The 19,439-nt window shown below is 42.9% G+C and overlaps 1 protein-coding gene across 1 annotated transcript in view; it reads right to left on the bottom strand.

The window, feature by feature from the left end:
- SLC5A10 (solute carrier family 5 member 10) overlaps positions 1 to 19,439 on the bottom strand; it is a 681,053-nt gene that overhangs the window by 159,593 nt on the left and 502,021 nt on the right. The window contains exon 11 of the mRNA XM_085628993.1: positions 3,643 to 3,793. Coding sequence (XP_085485119.1) covers positions 3,643 to 3,793 — 151 coding nt within the window. The remainder of the gene's footprint in view (positions 1 to 3,642; positions 3,794 to 19,439) is intronic.

Below are 19,439 nucleotides of genomic sequence, written 5' to 3'. Positions count from 1 at the left end.
CTATGACCCGACCATTGAATGATCGAGCGGCCCTGTACGATGATAAGGGCAAAATGTAATGCAATATATTTTGATCCTGGACTTTCTGTGGCAAGCACTGCAGCAGAACCTTAACACATTTAGTATGCTCAGAAACAGTGCACACAAGAGGTAGAAATATATTTTCTTCCATGGCTCTCCCCTTGCCCAGCAAACGCCCTGTATTTGCAGACTCCAGCCGCAATCAAGTGCATGTTGGTGCCTTCACGCTCTGCAGCTCCTCAAAGGACACAAATTAGCTTTCTCCATGTCACTAAACAAGAATGTGTTTTATCTTTTCAAGCTCTAAATGTATGTAAGGTATGTGTGCGCTGGTTGTGTGATTACACCATAAATGGCCTATGACAGAGCAGACAATACAAACGGAGTTGCTTTTTGGCCCTTTACAGGTTTTAATCATTACCCAATCAATGATTGAATCTTAAAACCTGCAAGGAAAAAAATGCGTACCATGCAATTTAAATCCAGCTATTTGGATAAGGCACTTAACTCACTCAGCACTTTTTTTTTGTCAGAATTGGAATTTGTGCTCAAGACTCTTTTCAACAAGACCCAGCATGCAAATCTCATTTACTTCGATCTTATCACCAGATATTTCATTCCAAGGCAGGGTCAGTAAAAGCAGTACTGCAGGGAATCTTCAACGGACCAGCCAATGACTGGACAAGATATCTTAACACAGCAAGCCGCGATTTAGACGTAGACACATGAAGAGGTAGCCGTTTACTGGCTTAAACAACTCATAAAAAAGAAGGCTACGGTGAAATCAAGGGAAAGAGATCTACAATCCCTGTTCTACAGGATCAGTGCAAACTCATTCTCCAACCTTGCAAGATTCCAAGTCTACAATATAAACAGAAAGAATGATTATGCAGGGTATGCCGGAAAAGCATCATGCTTGCGAGGATCCGGCTCTCTCGATTATCAACCTTCTCCAGAACTGAAGGAATGGTCCTACCAAAATTCAAAAGTGTACATTTTGTAGCTACAAGAAAGAAATTTGTATCCATCAACTCCTCTACTAACCGGGATTTGGACTAGCCCGCCCTACCCTCCGGAAACCTGCATTTGTACTGAACAGAACTCATGCCTGTAAAGAGCCCTTGTCAATATGTTTTAATTCTGCTGACGTCATGGCTTTGGAAAATGTTTGACTATATTGTTAAACTCATTCTAAACTAGACTAGACTGATAGCTTGTAAGACCATTTTATACAAAGATCGCCGCAGGGCGTCAAACAGTAGAAGCTCCATACTTTAGACAAGGAGCACTGGTAGTGTGATCCTGGAATGTCGGTTCCATCCCCGACCCGCCTCCACTCACCACACAGCTGTTGCTTGAACATTACAAGAAGAACAGCAACATCTGTCTTTTAAACTTCAAACCAGCTGTGCAGTGTGAACTCTCTACCATGTAGAAACGGCTTTTATCACAGTCTTTTTTTAAATCTGGAATTAATTGTACTTTGTTTTATGTATGGGGCTTTAATACTGGGTGTATTTGTAAAGATTATAATTAATCATATACAATAAACTATTACTTACTTACTAGAGTTCTAGACGTTTTGCAACAGATGGGTTAACATATTGAGCATCATGCTAGGATACAATCCTGCAACCTGCAGCTCTCACACCATGCTCTGTGGCATGCGCATTAACCATATAAACTATATTATGAAGATTTAATACGTGTTTTATATTGGGCCAATAAAGTAAGCCAGAAAAACTCTTCCAACCCATTCTAATTGTTATAAATTTCAGAGGGAGCACAGATTGTAAAATAATGCACATGCACTGAAAGACATAGCTGCCTGTCACTGACTCCGCCCATCATGTTACCATCCTTTCTTTCTCCACCCCCTTTCGTCAACTCCCTTCACCTGATTTGTGGTTGTGCACAGCATTTTCTTTATTTCCAGCACGGTAGAGGACTTTCTGCAGGTCACTTCTTGTCGAGGGGTACTGGATCTGCGTGGTTTGAGTATAGAGGAAAATTGGCGCTCAAGCTGGTTCGCGGAAGAGTATTTAGAGCTAAGAATAGTCGCGGTGCAGCCAGGTTAGGGGAAAACCCGGATAACCCCTGAGAAATATGTGGGTACGGACCCACATTGAAAATGAAACCAAGTCCTGGGCACACATATAGAGTAGTACTTTAGGTTATAAATACACGGTAATGGAGCTGTGTATGAAAAGAGGTTATTGTACAGGTCGACACCAGTAGGTTCTTTTTGTTATCGAAAATGATTTAATCAATGTCTTTAAATTGTATCATATAAAAGTACCAGCCTAGTACCAGCTCCATTACCGTGTATTTATAACCTAAAGTACTACTCTATAGGTGTGCCCAGACTTGGTTTCATCTTGTCGAGGGGTATTTCACCACCTGAGCTGCAGTGCCAAATTAAACAGTGCTGAATTTGTAGGTGGCAAAATGCCCGTCAGCAGCGTGGAAAGTGGAGAAGTGGCACGTGGGAGCACCCACCGTAAGATAAAAAGAAAGGGGTGATCACTGGGTGAAAATACCAGTGTCAAGAGTGAGTCAGCGTTTGCCCCGTGATCAAATATCCGCAAACCTTCCAGCACTATTCCTAGCTTAGACTCCAGGCTTTCCCTGAAGTACCAGGGTGCATAAGTACTAGGGTGCAGGTAAAGTCAGAACTATACTGTCCATTCACCACCTTACTGAATTTCTTGTGCCACTGGAAATGCTCAGACTGAGTGACAGCACTGGTATAGCCCACACTACCCTTTTAAGGACTCTGCTTGACAGCCAACCACTGTTCATAAACATGGTCTAGTTGCTGGTAATTCAATAGTGGGATGCAAGACCTCTCATAGCAACCAAAAGAGACCATGACACCCCTTAATGAGAACTTTTTCTTCAGCTCTCCTTTGATGGGAGGAATAAAGCAACTTTCACAATTTCTTTGAGCTTGTGTTGTAAACACCTTGTGGATCAGAGTCCAGATCAGTATACGCGGGCTTAAAAACATCCCGGCACAAAGAATGTTTGTACCCATTGCTCACAGTGTCTTTGTGTTCAATTTACCAATCAAGGTTCAAACTGGGACTGATCCATGGTAATGTTTTTTGAACCCACATTCTAAGCGTCATTACCTCATTTTAATGGTTGCGCACCATCGAAAAGCTGGTGGTCACGCCAAGCACAGAACATATGGTTGTAACCTGCAATAACGAGTACGGCATGTTGAGTTATCACAATAGCACAGTCCAAATTTGGAGGAACGAAAATATCAAGGCAGTACGAGCACATAAGCGAATATAAATGTACTATTCCTAACTCCACATCTACGTGCCGTGAAGATATATGTGTATTGTTAAGGTACACATATATATATATATGATTTTAAGTATAATAAACCTAAACTTACCTATACATACTTACATGTTGATATTTTGGTAACCCCAATATTTTGGCTACGATATTGTGGTAACTCGATATTCAATACTCCATATATCGTACTTTCATTGCATACACAATTGTGCAAGCTCTCACCCTTGCGACAACCCAGTTCTGCTCCAGCTCTAAGAGCTAAAGGATCTGCGTGGTCGCCCGAACCCAAAGAAAAGAGGATTCCCCTACCTCCCCACCAGCAGCAGCTCCTGCTCATTGGCATTCTTCCTGATCTTCCTCCAGATGTCCAGGGTGAAGAGGGTGCTGCTGCTATTGAATATGGAGGTCAGAGAAGACATGAGGGCGGCCATCATCACGGCAATCATCAAGCCACGAAGTCCTGAAGGAGGAAAAGTACAATGTTGGTGGAGATCTAATTAAAACAGTGCAGTTCTGACATCACAATGCTGACTAGGCACATAACTGGTTACATTACATTGTTCTGCTTATTTACATTAGCGTCCTAGCTTCTTTGCAGTTGGCTGCTGATCGTAAGCCAGAGCTTAATTTGAGCCTGTGGTTTCCGGTGCTCAGCACCGGCACTTAATTGGCACCACCGGCATTTATAACAGCGGCCACATGGTGGCGCTGTCTGTGTCCTTCAAAAATGAACACAAAAACTGTTGTTTACTAATTCAATATACACTGTAAACACGTAATACCTACCTCCCAAGCCATGCTTATAGCTTTGGGGACCTTGGTGAGTCTGAATTGTCACACTTGTAGCAGTGTGATGGTTAGGAGTTGTGTAGGTACTGCTTGGCAATGCTGACAGAGACAATGTGTGGCGCAAGCTGCTATGGCCTCCTGACAAGGCCCTGGCACTTACTTTTGTTTATCAAATTAATCACTGTCGTAAGCCCATCATTTCCAGGTGAGAGGTAGCAGGAGCCATGATCCAGAACAATTAGCCATAATCTTGGTGACCCTTGGTGAACTCACTGTACCATCCATCGAAACTTCTGCCACATTGTCCACCAGCACCAGTGGTGACTGGTGATCCCTGAAATGCCGTGGGGTGGAATGCCATGGGTTCACCTCTTTGTTTACACAATTTGCCTTAGGTGCCCCCTATACATTAAGCATTGCCAACAGAGTGCAAATGCCAGAATCTTGTCATGAGTAGCCCTTGTGCCAATAATTATGTAGGATGTCGGTGTCACAATGTTGCCATTCATACCAACCATATACCATGGGTGACCCATTTGTCAAATACTATCCCCGGTATATCAGAGCCAGCATTTTGTCATGGTTTGCTTTCCCTAGCCAGACCTCCCACCCGCAATGTGCCATGATTGCCAAACAATACCTTCAGTATATGAGCACACGTTGTGCCAGAGGTGTTATTTTGGGTGTCTCCATACGCCAAGAATTATCTTGAGTATGCCATGACCAGCAGCAGACTTACAGGCATAAAACATGCTAACAAATACACTCTTACACACTCTTACTCATACTCTCTATCTCATTCCCTCTCTCCCCATCACTCACTCTAACTCACATTCTCTCACTTACTCATTCAGATTAACACTCACTGTCACTCACAGAAATGTACACATACACTCACTGATTCTCATTCTTACTCACAAACACACTTACAAACACTCTTTCAAAATCACTGATCCTCATTTAAAAGTGCTGGCGCACAGGGGTCCTGATCCGAACTCCTGGGATACATGTGCTCTGCTATAATAGGTGAGTTTCAATAGGCTCCTCAGGCCGCTAGGCACTGGTGCAACTGCACGTGCTGCACTATTAATAGCAGTACCCCTAACTCCCTTCCACACCCTCTCACAATCCCCCCTCACTTACTCATTCTAACTCATTCACACTGCTTTATCCACTCATCCTCACTTTCACCTATTCATACTTACAGTCACTCATTGATTTCACATTCTTTAACACTCTCGAACACACTCAATTAACATACACACTCTTCCTCAATCTCATTCTCTCTCAATCACTCACAAACACACGTTCACTCACACATTCACAGTGAAACAACACTGTATTTTGTACTTATCTTTCTTCCTTTGATGGAAACTCCAAGGCCCAATGGCAGCAGCAAAGCAGAAACCTAGTGCTGGACACTGGAACCGGCATGCCATGATTCCCAACAAAGAGCCAGACAGAGCCGCAGGGCCAGTATCAAGAGGAAGACCCATCTGGAGCCCTCTCCAACTTCTTGATACAACTGGAAGCACAACCCCTATAGGAAGATGGCACAGTGCTGAGAATCCTGCCCGGCTGGTCTGTGGGGCCCCTCATTGTCCTCAGGGATGCACTGATGAGCGCCATGACAGCCCCATTTTAGCAGATATACTATGCTGCCTGTGGCACACTCAATATACCTACTAAAAAATGGTTAGTTCTGGGTGAAGGGATTGTAATATGAACTATTACCTTCAATGAGCAATCCAGATATGGAGTGCTTTGTTTTTAAACAACAATCTATAGATAGATCATTGCTGGGCCCCCTTCTCCTCTTTTCAGCAGAGGGCTTGGAGCAGAGGCTGACCTGCACATTGGCCGTGTTCATGGAAACACAAAAGTTGTGTTTTCATGAACACTGCGAAGTTAAATATTTAGCAGTGCAGGCAAAGGCTCACAGCATTATGTGGTACCTCGCAGGTGGTTGGGCTAAGCCCTGAAGCCCCTGAAGAGGCACAGCTACTATTGTCCACATAAAACACGCATGCTTGTCTGCCAATACCTAGCTACACAATCCCACTATCATTAACATCGGGACTAATCACATTTTTACAGAGCCTATGCAACGTCTTCAGGCTTTCCAGCTCTCAGGCCTGTTTTCAGCACAACATATCGCATTCCAATCAAATGCAAAACTGGCCATTGCATTTTCCATGAAGAACCACGTCCAAACTGCTTACATACCAGATACAATCTTTAAGTTCACTGGGAGAAAGCAAAAAGGTATAATGTATGCAGTGCTTAATTTGAGCCGGTGGTTTCCGAAGCTCGGCACCGGCACTTAATTACCAACACCTGCGCTTATGACAGCTGTCACAGGGTGGTAGTGTTTGTGTAATTTAAAGATAAGCAGAACAACAGTTGTTTATTAGTTCAATAGACATTAAAAACAACTAATACCTGCTCCCAGACCATTCTTAGAACTGTGGGGGCCTCGAACAGTCTGAACTGTCACCCTTGTAGGACTGTGACAGTTAGTAGTTGTGATGGTTCTGTAATTGACAGCACTACCGGTGACAATGGGTGGTGCAAGCTGAAGTGGCCTCCTGACAAGGGCCCTGGCACTTATGTTTATACAAATTAAGCACTGAATTCATGTCACATTTCGCCATCTCCACTCCTAATCCAAAGGTTTTTAACAACAATATTCCTTTAACTATGCTTGAATGCATAAAGTCTTGCACCGAGCCACCTTCAGACAAAGATAATTTACGTATCACTCTAAATTCTCTTTTACTCTTTGTAGGCCTCTGGTCAACAGGGAAATCAGCAACTCTTCAAAAGGAATGCCAGTGGCTCCCTTTAACTATCTCTTTCATCAGTTTTACTCTTACCTGTTGTCTTTAACACTTATAGATGCTGAATTTCCGATCCATCTACCACTTCTAGGTCCTAAGCAAGGAATCCTAAAGCCATCTTTCAAATGTAGTTGGGTTCTCTTATAAATACTGCTCATAAGCTGTATAAGTTTAGTTCCTTTTATTGCAGCCCTGACCTAGAGACAATAGTTCTTCTTGTTGCTGCTTCATCCCCCGCCAACGCCTCTCTCCTGGAATCCTCCTACTCCAGATTCCAGAACCCTTAGGTATTGTGACCCAAAGGGAACTAGAAAAGCACAAGCTACAATAGTAAAATACAACACATGCTTCCTCTTAACAGTGTATGATTCATACAACTCTGAAACTTTTATAAATAACAAACTTGTTGATATAAAGTTAATAACCTTTACTAAATAAAGAAACAACTATTAAAGATATACACAGAAGTAAGAATAAAAATTCCTCACATGTGAGTAAAGATTGCTCATACGTGGCAGTACGATAAATTGTTAAGATGCTAATTATTCCCATATGAGGTCATCCGATGTTTTCGGTTTCACAATTCTCCTCCCAAACCTGCCTCTTGGCTTATATATTCTATCAGGAATGACACAGGCATTTACTTCTCCTGCTGTCTCTTCCTCAGTCATCTCTCTCACTTCTGCTCCCACAAGTGACAGATCCATTTCTTCCTCCTCCATTTAATTTACATTACCACTGTTATCACCCTCAGTTTGTGCTTCTCAAGCCTACATGCATCTATCTGGGTATTCTAATTAAATGCCAAACCTTTCCATCACTAAATAAAGCAGTTTTTCACAATCATTTCTGAACTTCCTTAGGTGAAGAAACCCACATTTCCCCTTGATGCTTATCCTTTGATCCAGTCACCAACTTCCAAAGTCACCACCTTGACACCTTATTTACAATCTTACCAGGATTTATATGCTTGTTGTGCAAACACAATTTTCCTTCTTGCATCCTCAAGAGACCATTCTACCGTTGCTTGACTTCTGCATCTATCCCAAAGTAACCTTCGTAAATGGTATCCTCCTCTGATCACTTCAAACGGACTGTGTCCAGTACTCACAAAACATGTTATCCTATACGAGCACATCATACGCACCACTTCTCTCTCCCAGTCCATGTTATTCCTTTCAGCCAATTCAATAGTACCCTTAATGGCTTTATTAAAGCGTCCCACAATACCATTTCCTGCAGTGAGAAGAATTCATGGGGTTGTGTGCACCACACCATTCCTCTTCAAAAATCTCTGAATATGTTCAGACATGAAGTAAGTACCATTATCACTTATAATGTAATTATGAAGACCTTCCTTTATGAACTCCTTGTCTAAAGATTTGACTATGGTATGTGCATCAGCCTTGTGAACAAAATCAATCTCAGGCCATTGCAAAAAAAGGTCTAACATTACAGCGATGTACTTCATCTCACTATTTCCTTCCTGAGCAGGTCCAATAATGTGAATTACAATCCCTTCTCAAGGCAAGTTGTGCCGTTCAAAGGATAAAGTGGTGTTCTAAACGTAACACAAGTTTTGTTCCAATTCTCACATTCAACACAATTCCTTACACCAATCTCTATGTAAATCTTTGGTTTTTGTTATCCCGAAATGTCCCTCGAGACAAATGTTCAGTATCATTTCTCTAATTCCATCAGGTGGAACCACTCTGCCTCCTCCCAGGAACCTTCCTTCTTCAACAGACAAATAATTTCATACTTCCCAAAAAGCAATCATACCCTTACTTGTTTCCTTCTTCACCGGTCAACCTCCCCCCACATATCTACACATTTCACTTATTGTATTATCCTCATGTTCTTTTTCTATTCTTCACTTCTCCCCTGAATTTCATTTTCCTGACGATTAGCAACACAACACGTATCCCATTCATTATTGTGCACCTCCTTCAGTTGCAATTCCAATCGGCTCAAACAATCTGCCACTTTGTTCCTTACTCCAGACATGTTCTGTATTTTTTAATAGTAATCAAGCAGTCTCATTGGCATGTGATCTATGCGTGGAAATGCTACCATCAGCCCCTTTGATGAGTGACTTATGCTCACACCTCACTGAGACATGGAAACCCCACACTTATTGATGGTAGCAATCCAAACACCATAAGCCCGCCAATGTTTCTCTTTCAATTACTGAAAATGTTTCCTCAGTAGAAGTTAATGAACGGGAGGCTTTGGCTATCACCACCTGCCTTCCATCTTTCCCATTTTGTGTAAGCACAGCTCCCAGCTCCTTTCCACTTGGATATGTGAAGTTTCACATATGTCCTTTCTTACCCTATCAAATTTATTTTCCTTCTTTAACAGTTGTCAAATAGGAAATGGTTTATCTGAAAAATTGTTCACAAATTTAGAATAAAACTTAGCATGACCCAGGAATCATCTAACGTCATCTGTGCTCCAAGCTGCTGGTGCATCTTTAATAGCCTTCACAAGTTCGGACGGAACCCAGATTGGAAGTGATCTAGTAGGTGGAATTCATCTATGTGTTTACATAGTGAGACATGTACACCTTTCTCAAGGAGCTTTGACAGAGTTGGAATGTTAGTGATTGGTCAGAAGTTATTAAGGTCCTCCGGATCTGCTGTGGGTTTTTTTTGAGAATGGGCATAACCAGCCCTGACTTTAGTCAGTCCAGGATCGCACCTTGTAGTAAAGAGTCATTTACTATCTTGGTCCAGAGTGGGACTAAGGACCTTTTCATCTCATTAAAGAAATAAGAGCGATGAGGATCACTGAATTGATTTGAGGGTTTTAGTACTGAAAGAATGGTGAGTATGGAGATTTCATTGAAGGCTGTGAATTGACTCCAGTAGGCACTGTTTTTGGGGGTGTGACCTATTATAGGAGGATGCTGCGGTGGAAGGGGGGAGGAGGAGTTGAAAGGGGGTAAGACTGTTAGTTGGTTCATAGCTGTCCGTAGATCAATTTCTATCTTATTCATCTTTCCAATGAAGAAGGAGGCAAAGTCCTCACAATTTGGCTGTGGACTGGAAACCATTGTTGATAGAATTGGGAAGATTTCTGGCTTTGTCAAGTTGGCTTCTGAAGAAGATCGCTTTTGCATTTCTGATGCTTTTATTGTACATACTCCTTCTCGATCTCAAAAGCATAAGGTGTTCAAGGGATGGAGAGCTTCTCCAAGAACGTTCAGCTAATCTCAGATTGCATCTGAGGGTATTTAAACTATCATTGAACCATGGTTTGGAGTCTTTGTTGGACATTCTTTTTAGTTGTAAGGGTGCAATTGCATCCAGAATGCTCAACATGGAATTATTGTAGTGCTCAGTGAGGTCATGGACGTCAGACATGACAATAGGAGATGGCAAGGTCTTATTGCTATGGGATATCATTTCATTCAGGTTTACATTTTGCAAGGATCTTTTCCAATGTCTGGGTTTCTTTGGTTGATTATCTTTTTTGGACCATGGTTCTATGATGTGGAAGGTGATGTAATGGTGGTCTGTCCAATCACATGGGACAATCGATTCCAGATAAGTGGAATTGGGATTAGAGATGATTAGGTCCAGGATTAAACCCAAGATGTGTGTAAAGCGGTCACATATTTGAATCAGGTTGAGGCCAGCTAGGAAGGTTTTGAGGCTATTCGCAGCCGTATCATTCACCCCACCTTTTTCCCTATGTGAAGAGTCTCTGTCAGGCTGAGCAAAGGTCAGCCAGACAGACACTCTTTTTGTTCAGGTCAGGCAGCCAGGCGCTCTACAGCTGCCTGAGCTGAAATTTTCCGGGCTGAAGACGTGACATCCCGGTGAGTGTGACCTCCTTAGCCCGGCAAAGCGCTTGGTGGTCTTCTCCCTCGTGATGAAGGGAAACATCACTGATAGCCTCTGACCTGGGTGCTTCAGTTCTAAGCTCAGAAGTGCCCACGGTTGAGTGTCTCTCAGTGACACTTGTCACATAGTGGGCTGGGGTCCGCGGTCTCACTGACCCCATCCCACTGTGTGATGAGCAAGGGACTGCCACCTCCTCTCATTGGCTGACCCATACAAGGTCAGCCAGTGAGAGGAGGCAGCAGTCCCAGTCCTCAGGAACCACAGAGTCTTTCTTCCCGCCACAACGATCACTGCTGCAGTCTGATAAGTGTTATTTGTTTTATGTTTGTTGCGTGTGTGCATGTATGAATATATGTGCATTTTTGAGTGCCAGTTGTGAATGAGTGTGTGTGTGTATGTGTTTGTGAATGGTGGGGGAATGTGTGTGTGAATGTGTGTGTCTCGGCCAACCCCCTCTGCTCGAATTACCGGCCACCACTGCACCCAGTACAAGCATTTCAATGCGTTCCCCTGTGAAACTCTCAGGGGTAACATCAGTTGCCTCGAGTGTTCCCCTAGTTTTTCTCTAAAAAGCTTTTTCCATACTACCTCTTAACAATTGAATACTGTGACCCTGAGTCTGCAACGATATTCACCCTCACACCTCCTAGGCTCATTTCAAACACAGGTCTGTTCTTGGCAGAACCATTCATTCCTGGAACATATTGATCAACACTCAGTATACAATAATCCTCGTTGCATATCTTTTGTACAACTTTGTTTTCCGAACTGTCATAATTATCAACTTCCTCTTCCACAATACATTTAACATTGTCATCATATCCTCTTCAGCACACCCTGTAAAAAAGTCCCTTGAATCCACAACCCCAACACTTTGGCTCAAAGCCAGGCAGTTTTTGTTACTGGCTAATTATTTTTACTTCCACATCCCTTCTTGATTATCACTATTCCAATTCATATTTGCCCTTTTAAGAGGATTTCCTGGCTCACTGGATTTGTTGTCTTTCTTTACCCTAACTCTTCATACTATATCCTTGTGTTTGTCATCCGTTAACCCAGCTTTAGCATATCTGCCTACCTGTAACTTCTTCTTTCTTAACTATTGTTGAAACCTCTTTTAGATGTGACTCCTCATTTGTGTGCATGACTATTTAGGCTCTGCTGAATTCATCATATAATGATCGAAATCGACATGTTAATGCCATTTTTTTTAGCACAGCAACAGAATCTTTAGCGTCCTCCCCAGCCTGGGAGCATGCAAATGACTATGCCACACACGGAGCTCTTTAGTGCACATCTTTATTTTTCAGAGTGCAACCGTTAACTAACTCGCACTGCATCATCAACTTTATTTAACCACACCTAGACACACCCAATGCTTACGTCATTCCTACGGAGTCCTTCGGGGACCAGAAGGGTCCCACTATACAAATATAAACAAGACACTACATCTCCCCCTTTGTTAAATAAATAAAAAAAAAATTACATATATACATCATAGCTCCTCAATGAGTCATCGAGGCGCTTGAACAAACCTTCCAGATCTCGTCATGTGAGGTTACGGAGGAGAGACGCCTGCATCAGGTAAAGGTGATGCAGAGGAAGGTGTATGAGTTGAACTCTCCGGCAGACATAACTCAATTCGGACATCTGCAGCCGAAGAATGTCGAGGCAGGAGCTTGAAATATGACGAGTCTCTCGTAATGGACTTTCTGGGATGTTGAGCGGCTACCATATGCCCTTTGCTCGTTAAGACCCTCGGCGGGTCGGCATCAAACAGTGCTCAGACTTGCATTTCTGTTTTTGTTTGGCCAGGAATCAGTCTCCCTCTTTGAAAACCGTGTCCCGAGTACTATTGAGTTTATCAGCATAAGTCTTCGTTTTGCACTTGTTCACAGAATCTGTTTCACGGATCTCGTCAGCATCAGTCAATCTCGTGGTGGTCCATTGCGGCAGTTTCATTCCCATGACTCTCCCAAACATCAAGGTGGCAGGGCTTTCACCTGTTGTGGAATGGGGAGTGGACCTGTAAGCATGAAGGGCAGAACACAAAGCAAATAAGAGGTCACTTCCCTCCAATTTACCACTCATTTAAGGGTGCCCATGAATCATTCAAGAACCCTGTTCGCCTGGGGCCACAGAGGTGTGCTTTTCTGATGCTTGTAATTCATGCTTGTAAGAGAATATTTAAAATCTCGATGTAACACCCCATGTTACAAAAAACGTAATTCAATACCACAATTACTTTATCATGTGTAGTTGATGACGTCTTCCACAAGGGGAAACCTGGAGTATTCATCACGATTACCATAAGATGATGTCCGTTGATGAGGGGGACCAAAGAAATCAACAATAATCCTCTCCCATGCTTGCCTATGGAAGATCGTACATGGTTAGTGGGTGCTGTGTTGTCTTGGGAGACAGACAGTTACACAAATGACAGGTCTTTAATTCTCGTTCATCAAGGCGATGAAACCACACTCGGTCTCGGAGAGCTCGCTTAGTGGCTACAATGCCAAGATGACCTTCATGAGCTAGTTCAATAACTTGTTGTCTCAGGCTCTCGAGAATGACAATCCTCATATCTCATAATATAAGGCCTTCTTGGGTAAAAGAAAGTTCTACTCTGACAATTTGGAGCTTTTGATATTCAAAATCATCCATTAGAGGTCAAATATGTTTCCTCTAGGAATGCTGTGAAATAATATCTCTGAGAGTAATCATATACTGATCTGTGTTTATTGCAGCCAGAATTTGTTCTACCAATAAAGCAGCAGGCGAACTGGATCTGACTATGAAGTTGACATATGCCTAAGCCGCTTTAGACCTGTCATCATGACACTGCAATGGCAGTCATGAAAAGTAGTCAGTAGTATTTTGATCTTTCCGTGTTCAGTGCACAATAGTGTAATCATTCTCTTGCAGTCTCAACTCCCACCTCTCCATTTGAGGGGGAATCTTCATTTTTGGATTTACGAAAATGACGAGCAACGCCTGGTGGTCAGTGACAAGTCTAAAATGTTTTCCGTATAGAAACACATGGAAGTGTTCACAAGTCCACACCACAGCTAGGCTTTCTTTTTTCTTTTTCAGGTTGGGAATATACATGTTTGGTCTGCTGCAGACTCCTGCTCGCATGGGCCACAATGTGTCTCTGTGCATTCTCATGAGCATTGTGCTGAGCCAAGATCACACCCAACCCCACCGGGCTTGCAACAACCACAATCTCAGTGTGCAGTTTTGCATCAAAATATGACATTTTAGTAGCATTCTCTAATGCATGTTTTTTTTCTTGAAGCTGTAATCACATTCATGCAACCACCTAAAAGCAGTGTTCCATTTTGTCAAGACTCTCAATGGGACACTGACCATGGCAAAATTACGAATGTACCTGGAACAGTAGCTGTCCATGCCAAGGAAGAATCACAGCATGGTCAAGTCCAGGGGGGACTAGTGGGCAATAAAGCTTGTACTTTAGCTGGGTCTGGTGTCATGCCCCCTTAAGAGAAAACGTGCCCGAGTTTTGTTTTGTGAAACTCAAACTTTTCTGCATTCAATATGAGACCTGCATCAGAAAGCAAACAGCAGACTTGTCAAAGGGCTTTGTCATGTTCCTTTCAAGTGGCCCCAAATACTAGTATATCATCACTGTAATTACAATCATGTTTGACATGATGTATTATGCGGCAAATGACATCCTGAAGAGTTCTGCAGCCGACGACTCCCCAAAGCGTAACCACTTATATCTGAACACACCAACTTAAAAAGGTCGTAATGTACCTGCAATTTTCCTCCAGTTCGATCAAGGTGAGAAAAGTCCTTGGAGCCATTCAGCTATGTGATCATGTTCGCAATGTGTGAAACTGGATATTGTTCTCTCTCAATAGCCTTCTTAGCTTGGCGCATATCAACACAGATGCACACAACACCTTCACTGTCCTTTTTTGGCATCACCTCTATGGGTTAAACCCATGGCTTTGAACCAGTAGAACGTTAATGAACGTTTAACAGCGTTTCCAGATCCTTTTCAACAACTTCCTGCAAGTGAAAAGCAATTCGACGGTGTTGTTAAGCAACAGGACTAATGTCCTCATTAATGTGAAGCTGCACGTTCATGGTCTTCAGCTTTCCTAGTACATGAAACAATGAAAGGAACTGACTTATTATGTCCGCATGTGTTATGTTATAGTTGATAGAAATCAGACCCATGGCAGCAGCAGTGCTGAAAATGAGTTAGCATGCGCTCGACGGAGTGCCTTGAAGAACATGTATTGGTGCTTGTACCTTCGTCTTCTTGTGTTGCATGGCCTCTACAATTGATCCTTGACACTGTAGTAGCATAGAAGCAGCCTACATGTATACCTTGGCCTTTGAAAGCATGAGAAGGGACACTGGAGACAGTTGATGGTACTTTTCTGCCGCCATGAGGTTTATCAATGCACCACTGTTAATGATAAAAGGTATGGGACAACCATTCACTTTGAGTGTGATCTCAGGGCAATGTCCAAAGGAATTTGGTTGTTTCACATGGCTATCTCTCTTGGACTTGGACTTTTCTCAGCATGAGGTCAAACCTACATGTGCACTTCGCTCACTAGTAGACATCATCATCTCACAGCCATTTTCTTCACCGTTGCTCGATAATGACGTTGAAGAGCTTTTGGATGATGACTCTGATGATGATTGACTTCATTTTGTCTCCACTAGCCTTAAATGATGTAATCGCTTGGCCCTATGGGTGGGGTTAGAGTGCTTCTGGAGGTTTCTGGCACCTATTTTCTCTTCTCGACGCGACATAGTTGGTTTCTCTTTTGCTTTGCAAACAGCCATGAAAAGGTTCTCTTTCCAGCAGCCGTTGTTTACTAGTCCAATAGCGGAGCATTTACCTTTGTGCAGAAAGGAGAATCCGCATTGAGAACACAATTTATTTTTCTTCAGAGACATCACTTTATGGCCCTTGACCGTGTGTTTCTGCTTACTTTTCATGTTCAGTGATGATTCATTCTGGGCACTCCAGGTTCCATATCAGCTGCTTGTTGATCTGCACATTCTTCTGCTCTCGTAGCCAGGATTACTCTGTCTAGACTGAGTGCCTCGAGCACTATACGTCGTCTGAACAAATCAGACAGGCAACGATCGATTACTCTGAGATGTATGGCTTGTTCAACATTGAATTCATTGAACTTGCAATACTTGATGAGAGTCTCAAGCCTTTCAGCAAATTCATCCATAGTTTTTTACGGCTTGCTATCGGACTTGGTTGAAGATGTACTTTTCATAGTCGACATTAGGCATCGGATTAAGCTTGATTTCTAAAGCTGCTTTAATCTGACTGTAAGATACTTCACCAGCATGTGGTACTTTCTTTATCGCTTCTTTCACTCAGTCACCTGCCAGGTTCTTTAAGTATTTGATCATCTTCTTGTCATCTGCTTCTTCTAGCGCGTTGATGAAACCATCAAACTTTTCAATATAGGCAGGCCATATAGAGCCATTCTTTTGTTTTTTGGCAGTATCGAAAGGAGGTGGCAGTTTCAAGAAAGCAGCAGCATCAAAACTGCCTGCGGAACTTCCTGCTGTCAAAAGCAGGGCCTGCTCTGACAATGTTGGCTGCCCACTTGGCCCGGCACCATTCAGACCATCTCTAGGCTCTAGCCGTGTGCTTGCATCAGTGTTGTGGCGGTTTTATATCTTGCATGTGTTCACTGAGGCTCTCAACCTTGTGCATTGTACCTGGCCTTCACTACCTTAAGCATTTTCTTGGAGCCTAAATATTCCTGCTACTGGTGTGTTTTCACACCTGGCTATCGTGGCCTTCAGCACTTCTCTGTACCTCGTTAACGCTGCCTATAGCGTTTCTCCGTATGAACGATGGCCCTGTGTCATGCCGTAGCACATTATCTCTTCTCTTGGCCTTACCAATAGGTTCTTGGCCGTCTGTGACTTAACTTTTCCATAGGGCCTTCGCCTTCTTCGAAAACCTGCATTGGCTGGAGTGAAACCTTGACTCCACACATGCCAGTGGTCCATTAACACCTTGACCGAGTCACACTTGGCACACACAAGAGGTTTGCTGAATATTAGCAAACCCTCTGTGAGAGCACTGTCGGATCCTCGGATTACAGCTCCCCTGACTCGTCGCCAGTTGCAGCGTCCTCCCCAGCCCGGTAGCATGCAAATGGCTACGCCCGACAAGGAGCTTTGTAGTGCATGTCTTTATTCTTCCAAGTGCAACTGTCTGCGTCATGAACTTTATTTAACCACACCTAGACACACCCAATGCTTACTTCATTCCTACAGGGTCCTTCGGGGACCAGAAGGGTCCTGCTCAGCTATACAAATATATACAAGACACTACACCATCTGTATTTTCATCTTTATTTTGCGCTCTGTGACAAAATTTGTAGAAACTGATAGCCACGCACACAAACAAATACATATCTAAATCCACTAACATATGTTGAAATACATGTCCTTGATCCGGTATTAGGTTATATACTATTATTCCTCCTTGAGCTAAAAAATAATAGTTTTCCCTTTCTGGTGTCAAATCTTCCTCCTTAAATATAGAAATACAGTTAATGAAGCTGTCCCTTCACTCTTCCCAATTCGTTTAAGGGCCTGCATTTGTAGGTAAACATGATTGTAGGGGAGTAAGATTTAAAGGGTTCATTGCACACATGACTTTGTGAACAGCTTAAAATGTGATTTAGGTACAAAATGCAATTACCAGTATGTTGTAATTCCCTTATAATTGTTTGTGACAATTTGCTTTTTAGAATCACTTGCACAGGATTTACGCAAATATGATTTACTCCTCATCATAAATGATGCCTCCGAGACTCAACATTTTTTCCTAAAAATACAAGAAAATAATTACTTAATCGGCTGTTTAATTCAGGGCACTTTGATGTTTCATCTCTGCTCAATGACTTTGGTCGACTGACTGTTCAGCGGTCTCGACGATGTCTTCAATATAGTGCTGCTCAGGGTTGCTTTGCTTAGCCTTGCGTGTTGACGTATTACACGAGGGCGAAATGGCGCTCAGGGCCTGATCCATAAGCAGCCTCTTCAGTCATGACAGGGGTCTCAGTCGCAGCGGGGGTCCCGCACTTGTGGCGGAACCTCCGTACAGTAGTTTCCCATTGCGGAAGTCTAGTGCGAGACCCCGGCCGTGACTGTTAGGCGAATATATGACGTTACAATGCAAACATTTACAATGCATGCTTTTACAACGTGGTTTTCACATCGCAACTACCATTACATCGCATGATTTTACAACACATGCCATTACAACGCCTTTTTAAAAACTACCATTACAACACATTCCATTACAACGCATACCATTACAGCTCATGGCATTACAACGCATAAGACTTTTAGGGTAACAGTAGGGCAAGTGTTGGATAAAAATTACTATTCCCACTCCAGTGAGTGCAACAGTAGGGTAAGTGTTGGATAGTGTAGGGGTAAAAATTACTATTTTAACTCCATTGAGTGCAACAGTAGGGAAAGTGTTGGATAGCGTAGGGGTAAAAATTACTATTCCCATCTACCTCAAAACCCATACCTACCCTAAAACAAAAAAAAAACACAATTTCTTACCTTAATTGCGTTGTAATGGGATGCGTTGTAATGGTATGCATTGTAATGGCATGCGTTGTAGTGACATGCGTTGTAATGCGTGCGTTGTAATAACATGCGATATAAAGGCAAGTGCATTGTAACAGCTGCATTGTAAAAGCCGTGCGATGTAATGGCTGCGTTGTAATGGATGTTTCCCCTGTTAGACCTCCGCTGTGACAGCAGAGGTTCTTTGTCAATCAGGCCCCCAGTGTTTTAACTTGACTGCACGTGGAGCATACAGAGAGCACATTCTTAATGAGGTGGATGGAGCGTGAAAACGGAACAGTGGGAGCAGCTGCTATAAGATAACCATTACTTGTCCTTAGTTACTTTTGAATGTAGATGAAGCGTGCCTAATTCAGCAAGGTACAGGCGCTGTCCATGAAGTATTCATCTGTGTAGGCTCAGCACTGCACTCGTCAGAGCAATCCTTAAATTACGTTTAATCCTCTGGAATTTCTGTACTCGTTGTTACGATTCTCGAGAAACGCTGCACTGCTTGAAATTATTTCACTTGAATCTTATGACAGGGCTGCAGATTTTGTGACTCGTCTCCAACTCTTATAAATAGCACTCAGATCTGGTGGTTGGGTAAAGGTTTAGTTCCTTATATTACAGCCCTATCCTGGAGACGACAGCTCTTTCTGTAGCCATTTCCTCAATCACTGACCTCTGTCTCCTGGAATCCCTTTACCTCAGGCTCAGGAATACTTCGGTATGGTGGCCCGAATGGAATTGGGTCCAAACTGAGGTGGCATGGTGTGCAAAATAACAATGGACTGGGATGTAATTATCAGTGGCTGAGATTAATTCAAGCATTCCATCCATCACTTTTTGTACACTTCAAATGGAACTGGAGCAGCACAGGTTACAATAATGGAACACAACACAACAGTGTCCCTTTAGTCTTGATCTTTCCGAAAAAAGAAAAAACTATCATGGAGTCAGAGCCCAGCATCTCCTGGCAGCGCCCCTTACCCCTACCAGCAGCATAGACAGA

The sequence above is a fragment of the Triturus cristatus genome, chromosome 10 (assembly GCF_964204655.1).
Source record: "Triturus cristatus chromosome 10, aTriCri1.1, whole genome shotgun sequence".
NCBI lineage: Eukaryota > Metazoa > Chordata > Amphibia > Caudata > Salamandridae > Triturus > Triturus cristatus.
The sequence above is the reverse complement of the archived record's forward strand: the minus strand, read 5'-3'. Positions and strand labels throughout refer to the sequence as shown.